Source organism: Heteronotia binoei, chromosome 17 (assembly GCF_032191835.1).
Source record: "Heteronotia binoei isolate CCM8104 ecotype False Entrance Well chromosome 17, APGP_CSIRO_Hbin_v1, whole genome shotgun sequence".
Lineage (NCBI taxonomy): Eukaryota > Metazoa > Chordata > Lepidosauria > Squamata > Gekkonidae > Heteronotia > Heteronotia binoei.
In genome coordinates, this window is record NC_083239.1 from 52,209,052 (window position 1) to 52,218,045 (window position 8,994).

Consider the following 8,994-nt stretch of genomic DNA (forward strand, 5'->3'; position numbering starts at 1 on the left):
TGCGGACCACTGCCCTAGACCACCTCCTAGTTTGCCTCGTGGGTGAACTGGCCCTGGTTCTGTGTGTGTGTGTTTTGTGGGTGTCTGCACCCGGAAGTCACGGTGACCTCTGATGACTGACCCTTACTGGGGGCCTAGGAGGATATTCAGAGGTGGCTGCATAAAGCCGGCCTTTGTCCTCCCGACTGCTGGTATTTCAAGGAGGTCTCCCATCCAAGTACCGGCCAGAGCCGACCCCGCTTAGCTTCCGAGATCGGGCTCAGCCGGGCTATCCGGGTAAGGCGCTTCCTTCAGGACCTCTGACCGTCACAGAGCAAAAGGAAGTCTGGCTGGGAGAACAGCCTCCCATAGCGCCTACAAACACGTCTGCTTCCTGCAAAGAGGCATGGAAAATGGACAAGCGGGGAGACACAGCCAGCGTGGACCGAGGGAGGGGGGGGAGGCAGGAGTGAACATGAACATATGAAGCTGCCTTATACTGAATCAGACCCTTGGTCCATCAAAGTCAGTATTGTCTTCTCAGACTGGCAGCGGCTCTCCAGGGTCTCAAGCTGAGGTTTTTTCACACCTCTTTGCCTGGACCCTTTTTTGGAGATGCCAGGGATTGAACCTGGGACCTTCTGCTTACCAAGCAGGTGCTCTACCACTGAGCCACTGTCCCTCCCCGAGTGGAATAAAAACCTTCATTAAACGGGTGAGGAGCTGTGCCCCACTGGCCGAAAGAGGGGGCAGGCTCTTCACTATGCGGTGATAGAAAACAAAAGCATTTTAAAAGAAACCCCACAAGCAGATCTTCGGCAGCATCCATGCCATCGCTGAGAGTTAACTGTGCAGATACGGCTGGGAATCAGCTCTTTCAAAACAGGCCCCAACTTCAGACTGAGAGGGGCCAGGACAGAGTCGCCAAGTTCCCCGAAAATACAGTTCTATAACACCGTAGCAGAAAGCGTGCCTTTGTTATGTAAGCAGAGCCACTGTGTGAGACAGGATGCTAGACTAGAGGGACCCTCACTGGTCTGATCCAGCAGGGCTCTTCTGATGTTTTTCTCAGGGTCCATCTAGTCCAGCCTCCTGTCTCACACAGTGGCCAACCAGTTCCTCTGGACGGTCAGCAACAGGGCAGAGAGGCTGAGGCCTTCCCTTGATGTTGTTCCCTGGCTCTGGGATTCAGAGGATCAGTGCCTCTGCACATGGAGGAGAGCCAGTTTGTTGTAGTGGTTAACTGCACAGACTCTTTATCTGGGACAACCGGGTTTGATTCCCCCCTCCTCCACTTGCAACTGCTAGAATGGCTTTGGGTCAGTCACAACTATGGCAGGAGTTGTCCTTGAAAGGGCAGCTTCTAGGAGAGCTCTCTCAGCTCCACCCACCTCACAGGGTGTCTGTTGTGGGGGGGGGGGAAGATATAGGACAGGGGCGGCCAACGGTAGCTCTCCAGATGTTTTATTGCCTACAACTCCCAGCAGCCCCAGCCAGCATGGCCAACGGCTGGGGTTGATGGGAACTGTAGGCAAAAACCATCTGGAGAGCTACCGTTGGCCACCCCTGATATAGGAGATTGTAAGCCGCTCTGAGTCTCTGATTCGGAGAGAAAGGCGGGGTATAAATCTGCAGTCTTCTTCTTCAGTTACCATGGCTAAGAGCCACTGAGAGACCTCTCCTCCATGAATCTGTCTGATCCTCTTTTAAAGCTGTCTGTCTCTGTGGTCATCGCTACATCTTTTGGCAGCAAAGTCAGCACTTAAATCACTCGTGTAAAGTATTTCCTTTCGTCTGTCCTGAATCTATTCTTATCGTGCCCCCAAAATGCAGTATTTTGGGGAGAGGTTTTCTTTATCGATTGAGCGTATGAAGCTGCCTTCTACTGAATCAGACCCCCCGGTCCATCAAAGGCAGTCTTGTCTACTCAGACCGGCAGCGGCTCTCCAGGGTCTCAAGCTGAGGTTTTTCACGCCTACTTGCCTGGACCCTTTTGAGGTGGAGATGCCGGGGATTGAACCTGGGGCCTTCTGCTTCCCAAGCAGATGCTCTCCCACTGAGCCACAGTTCTCTCCACCCCATGCATAATTTTATAAACCATTCTCAGGTGTCCCCCTCCTCTCAATCCAGGCCCAGAAACAAACATCTTCTAGCTGTAAAATACCCCCCCCACCAGCCACCTCCACTGCCTGAAGTCCCCCAATATCCTTTTTAGCAAGTCTCCTGCTCCCCGCCCCCCCCCCCCCCGTTAATCTTTTTCCCTCATTTCTTCACAGACAAATGATACAAAAATAGGACTGGTTTTTTTTTCCTCAGAGTACCGGAGGCAGCTTGAAAGTGAGATTATTTTTAACATTTTCCATGCCGATGCTGCTTTTTGTGGATTTTTTGTGGCGTGCTTCACACATCCCACTTTCTCCTTGGGCAAGCGGGTTTTTGCAGTGCTTCAAAATCTGCGCGACTGCAGGCAACGGTGGGACAAGAGAAATTGGTCCAAAAAAGCCAGCTTCCGACTCCCATCAAAACGATTTCCTGCTTCCAGTCTTCCTGACCCGATGTAGTTAACACTGCCAGGGGTCAAGGGGCCGCATGATGCTGCACATTTCCTTGTTGCTCAGTCGCACAGTCGGTCCAACTCTTTGCGACCCCATGAACAAAGTCACGCCAGGCCCTCCTGTCTTCCACCATCCTCCGAAGTCTGCTCAAATTCGTGTTTGTTACATCAGTAACGCTGTCCAGCCATCTCCTCTTTTGCCTTCTCTCTTTCCCAGCATCAGGGTCTTCTCCAAGGAGTGCTCCCTTCTCATTTGGTGGCCAAAGTATTGGAGCTTCAGCTTCAGCATCTGACCTTCCAGGGAACAGTCTGGGTTGATTTCCCTTAGGACTGATTGATTGGATCTTCTTGCAGTCCAAGGGACTCTCAAGAGTCTTCTCCAGCACCACAGCTCGAAAGCATCTATTCTTCTGCGCTTGGCTTTCCTTATGGTCCAGCTCTCACAGCCATACATTACTACTGGGAAAACCATCGCTTTGCCCAGATTCGCCATAGCTGTCCTCCAAAGGAACAAGTGTCTTTTAATTTCATGGCTACAGTCACCATCTGCAGTGATCTTGGATCCCAGAAATGTGAAGTCTGTCCTACTTCCATGGCTTGCCTTTCTATCTGCCAAGGTGTGATGGGGCCGGAGGCCATGATCTTAGTTTTTACGATGTTGAGTTTCAAGCCTACTTTTGTGCTTTCCTCTTTCACCCTCAACAAGAGCATTTACAGGAGGATAAAGGAGTCCTTTAACATCTTAATGTATTTTGGTTAATTTCAGACCTTGTCTGTATGGGGACCTGTGACGCGAACTCTCCAAGGAAACTCAAGATGGCAACAGCCACTCGAATTGATAAAGAAATCAAAGGTATACTGCTTTTGTATATGGAAGTTCAAGTCTCAGCTAATCACTGCTAGCAACCTAATTAAATCATAAGAGTTTCTGGCTCAACATTAGGAAGAACTTCCTGAAAGAGCAGCTCCTCAGTGGAACAGGCTTCCTCGGGAGGTGGTGGGCTCTCCTTCCTTGGAGCTTTTTAAAGAAGCTAGATGGCATTCTGACAGCAATGCGGATTCTGTGAATTTAGGGGGCGGTATTTGTGAGTTTCCTGCATTGGGCAGAGGGTTGGACTAGATGACCCTGGAGGCCCCATCCAACTCTTATGATTCTAACCTAGACCTCTCCCTCCTCAGACTCATTTGTTTTAAAACCATTTAGGCTACGGAGCATCATGGCGCAGAGTGGTAAAGCTGCAGTAATGCAGTCCAAGCTCTTCTCACGACCTGAGTTCAATCCCAGCAGAAGCTGGGTTCAGGTAGCCGGCTCCAGGTTGACTCAGCCTTCCATCCTTCCGAGGTTGGTCAAATGAGTCCCCAGCTTGCTGGGAGGGCGGGGGAGAGAGAATGTAGATGACCGGGGAAGGCAATGGCAAACCACCCGTAAAAAAGTCTGCCGTGAAAACGTCGTGATGCGACATCACCCCAGTCGGAAACAACTGGTGTTTGCACAGGGGACTACTTTTACCTCTAAAGCTATTTACCTGTACCTGGCCATGGCTGTCAAGACACGGCACTCTGCCAAAGTGCAACCACCTGTTGGTTCCACCAGGTGACCCCCTAGGTCAGAGAGAGAAACTTCATTCCCTTTCCACCCTCCCACACGGTTTTGGTTGCAGATACAGGGCAGTTTTCAAGACAGCCAAAAATGCTCCGAGAGAGAGAGCGCCGTTTCCCACTGGGTGTTTGCTCATTGCTTCTGTCCTACCCTGGCCGAGTGGGATTTCGAAATCGCACAGGAACCAGCTCGCCAGAAGTGAAAGTGGAATGAATACACAAAGGCCAATAAAGCAGAAATTCCTCTTTCAACCCAGCTCTCTCAGCAGCGGTCGTCGGTTTCCTACCTCTATTTTTCATCCCTCGCCGTCTTTTCCCCCCTAAGCACTGAAACACATGATCCCGCGCCATCTCAGCTCTCAGTTCCTAGGAGCGAACATTGGTTTCCCCAACACTTGACAGCCTGCCCCCGTTTGCTACTGGACAGGTGGTGGCAAAATCCACCCACCCACCCCCCTCCACTCCATGTCCATGGGAAGTGGAAATGCTGTTTTCCCTGCACGCCTCCAAATGCTGCCTACGGGCTGTCAGTTATGCAAAGACTTGTTTGGAAGCAGGTTCTCGCTGAAATTTCTTGTTTTCTAGAGCAAGGGTGTCAAACATGTGGCCCGGGAGCTGAATTAGGCCCCCCGAGCAACTAGCTGTCATCTGCTTCCTTCTCCCTCTCTCTTGCTTCCTTCAGCATCACAGCTTGCTTTGCCAGGCTTGCTCAGTTGCACAGGAGCGACAGAGCAAAACCTCCATTTTCTCCATTGGCTGAGGCTCCTCCCTTGGGGAGGAGGGGGGGGGGAGACAGAGCTTGGTTTGCCAGGCTCTCTCAATTACACAACAGAGCTACTGAGCCAAGCCTCTCTTCCTTCCCCCTAGGGCAGGGGTGGCCAATGGTAGCTCTCCAGATGTTTTTTGCCTACAACTCTAATCAGCCCCAGCCATTGGCCAATCGGTGGAGGACACCATGACCAGCTGACTTTCGTAGGGCATGCAAGAGACCGCTGTTTTGGGAAGCCTTCTTGGGAGGTGAATGAAAGGCTCGGCCTGCTGAGAGGACTGCGGGGGGGAAACGGCAGCTTGGAACTGAAGGAACATCTTATTCAACGGTTACACAACTCTCCTTGCGATCCGGCACTGCTAAGACTCCTCAGAGAAAGGGAAGGTGCAAGTACATAAATAAAGCAAGCAAGCACGCCTCTCCGATTCTATGGAGAGACAGCGATTCTGCATGCGTGATGAAAGATTTCCACCCTGTGTTTCTGGTTCCTTCTCTCCCTTGCGAAACGACGGTTGGGACTGAGCACTATCTAGGTATTTATCTAAACATTTTTAGCCCATCCTTCTTCTAAGGATCAGTGGAGGAGGGGGGGTCATACACTGTTCTTCAGTCTTCATCTCATCCTCAAATAAGCCAAGCTAAAGAGGGCCAAGAGGCCAAATGAACCTGGACACTTGTCATCTTGGGCCGGTCTGCCTTTTTCAGTCTCACTTACTGTGGCTCTTTCACATATACTGTGTGCCTCTCAAAACCCCCACCGCCCCATCGGCCAGCTTGGAGAATACATTTAAAATGAAAGTTGCTTGCTTTCTACCTCGTCCTCTCCCGTCTATTTCCCTGCCTGCCTGCCTTCCTCCCTGCCTTGCGGCTCTCAAACATCTGATGTTTATTCTCTGTGGCTCTTGTGTTAAGCAAGTTTGGCCAGCCCTGCCTTATAGGGTTGTTGTAAGGATAAAACAGGGACAGAGAACTAATATACATTGTCCTGAGCTCCTTAAGAGGCGGGCAGGGTTTTAAAAATTATTATCCAACCTAGAAACAGCACCCCAAAGCGATAATTATCTCAGCAGAGGATGAGTTGGGGCAGAAATTTTTACATTGAGAATGGGAGGGGTTATAAGAGGGTGCCCATTTCTGCCCGTGAAACGGGTATGAGAAAAATTACACTTTACCTCTTCCTCCAGGAGCCCACGCTACAGAATAAAATTGTGTCAGGTTAGACATGTGGAATGAGTATGGGAAAGACTGTGCCACCTTCAACAGCCCTATGGTAAAGAAGTTAAGGGGCAGCAGGGTTTTTTCCCCTCTGGAGGAAGGCGGTGGGACAGAGTTGAACCTCTTTGTGGAAACAAGCATCTCAAAAAATGCTTAAAAGTTCATAAGGGGCACCTGTATTTCGCCGTCATTTCCCTCTTCAGAGTTCCAGAGACTCTTTTAAAGAAAAGAAAAAAAAGCACTAAGGGTCAGATGAAGAATCAGACGCAGGTTCAGGTTTCCACTCTGCCACCAAGTTCACAGGGTCCCCTTGGGGGAACGCCCTTCTCCAGCCTGGCCTTCCTCATCAGGTTGTTGTGAAGACAGAACAATAAGAGGAGAGAACCCTGTTGCCCGAGCTCCTTGGGAAAAGGAGCCAGAAACCACACCACCTCTGCCAGTGTGCATGTGTGCCTATATATTTGGAAGAGAAAGGAACTAGCCACACAGAGGATAGGGGAATGGAGAGACATTGCTCACCTAATCTGTCAGCAGTGTTCCCTCTTAAGCTGAGTTAGCGTGAGCTAGCTCACAGATTTTTAGCCTCCCGCTCACAGATTTTTGTCTTAGCTCAGGAAATACGGCCCCAGAGCAGACTCATCGATGCAGTAACTCACAACTTTCATGCCAGTAGCTCACAAAGTAGAATTTTTGCTCACAAGATTCTGCAGCTTAGAGGGAACAATGCCTGCAAGTAAGTGGAAGAGCCCCCCCCCTCCCCAATTTATGGGGAAAAACACAACAGCCTTTATTTGGGGAAGGCCACAGCTAAGGTTGCCAACAGAGCTTTGGGAAATTCCTGGAGATTTGGCGTTAGAGCCTTGAGAGGGCAGGTTTGGGTGGTACAACGTCATCGAGCCCCCCTCCCCTCCATTTTTCTTCAGGGGAACTGACCTCTGCAGTCTGGAGGTCATTCATAATGATGGGAGATCTCCAGACGCCACCTGGAGCCCAGCGAGCACGCCCCCCCCAAATAAACGAGACCTGCCTGCCTGGAGAGTAAAGGGGGTGCCCCACTCAGCCTCACCCTCCATGGTGGTGGGAATTGGAATGGGGGGTAAGGTTGCCAGGTGCAATTCAGGAAATATCTGGGGATTTTGGGGGTGGAGCCAGGAGCAAGGGTGTGATAAGCATAACTGAACTCCAAAGGGAATTCTGAACATCACATTTAAAGGGACCACACACCTCTTAAATGCCTTTCCTCCACTGGCAGTAATGAAGGATAGCGGCACCTTCTTTGGGGGCTCACAGAATTGGACCCCCTGGTCCAATCGTTTTGAAATTTGGAGGGCATTCTGGGGAGAGGTCCTGGATGCTATGCCACAAATTTGGTGCTTCTACCTCAAAAAACAGCCCCCCCAATCAATTCTGGATTAAACCCTACGGGAATCGGTCTCCATAGGAAATAATGGACTGCCCAGCAGACATTTCCCCCCCCCCCCCCCGCTTTCTGATGACCCTGAAGCGGGAGGAGGGCCTCCAAACCGGGGGATCCCCTGCCCCCATCTGGGGATTGGCAACCCCCATCATTTCCCTGCCAAGATGGCGACAGGAGGGGGAAGAAGAGAGCACCCCCTTCCCGGGGTAAGGTTGCCAAGTCCAATTCAAGAAATATCTAGGGACTTTGGGGGTGGAGCCAGGAGACCTTGGGGGTGGAGCCAGAAGCAAGGTTGTGACAAGCACCATTGAACCCCAAAAGGAATTTCTGGCCATCACACTTAAAGGGACCGCACACCTTTTACATGCCTTCGTTCCACTGGAAATAATGAAGGATAGGGGCACCTTCTTTGGGGGCTCATAGCATTGGACCCCCTGGTTCAATCATTTTGAAACTTGGAGGGCGCTTTGAGGAGAGGCTTCGGGTGCTATGCTGAAAATTTGACGCTTCCACCTAAAAAAACCAGCCCCGCCCCCCCAATACCCCAATAGACGAATTCTGCATTACGGGAATCAGCCTCTATAGAGAATCATGGAGCTCCCAGCAGCCATTCCCCCTCGTTCTGATGACCCTGAAGCGGGGGGCGGGCCTCCAAACCAGGGGATCCCCCGCCCCCACCTGGGGATTGGCAACCCCACCGTTTCCCTGCCAAGATGGCGGCGGGAGGCGGAAGAGGACCCCCCTCCTTCCCTCCCCCCCTCCCCACCTGGAGCTCGGCCTTCTCGGCCTCCCAGCGGCTCTTCTCGGCCTCGAAGCGGGCCCACTCGTGCTGGATGAAGTGCAGGATGCCCGGCAGGCTGAGCTCCCCGCGGCCCGGGGGCGGCTGCTGCGGCTGCTGCGGGGGCTGAGGCGGCTGCTCCCCCGGGGCCGAGGCCTGCCCGGCCCGCGCCGCCACCACCACCGCCCGCTCGGCCTCCATCAGCGACCCGGAGAGCAGCGGCGGAGGCGGCGGCGGAGGCTGCTGCTGCTGCTGCTGCCACATCGCGAAGGGGACGGCGGGCGGAGAAGGGGCGGCCGAGGGGAACTTCCTGCCAAATAAGGAGCCGGCCCGGAAGTGCGGCCTAGTCGGGCGGCGGCGAGCGGGGCCTAGCCGTGGAGGGCAGGAGGCGGGGTTGCCGTGGCGACGCGAGGTGAGGGAGGGGCCCCCGCCGCGGCGGGATTGGGCGGCAGGCGGGGGTTGCCGTGGCGACGGGCGCGGCGCCGCCCCTCCCTCTCCCGCGCGGAGGGTTCGGAGAGCGCGAGCCCGGCGGTCTCCATGGCGACGGGGCCTAGCGAGGCGCTGGGGCGGCCCCGCCTCTGCAGCTAACCGCCCCCGCCTATAGAGGCTCCTAAAGAGCAGGGGCGGCCAAACTTGCTTAAGGTAAGAGCCACACAGAAGAAATGGCAGGTGTTTGAGTGCCA

The 8,994-nt window shown here is 53.1% G+C and overlaps 1 protein-coding gene across 1 annotated transcript in view; it reads right to left on the bottom strand.

The window, feature by feature from the left end:
- LOC132586182 (striatin-4-like) overlaps positions 1-8,575 on the bottom strand; it is a 43,220-nt gene extending 34,645 nt beyond the window's left edge. The window contains exon 1 of the mRNA XM_060258165.1: positions 8,300-8,575. Within this exon, the coding sequence (XP_060114148.1) occupies positions 8,300-8,575 (276 nt within the window). The remainder of the gene's footprint in view (positions 1-8,299) is intronic.
- Between the last annotated feature and the right edge of the window lie 419 nt (positions 8,576-8,994).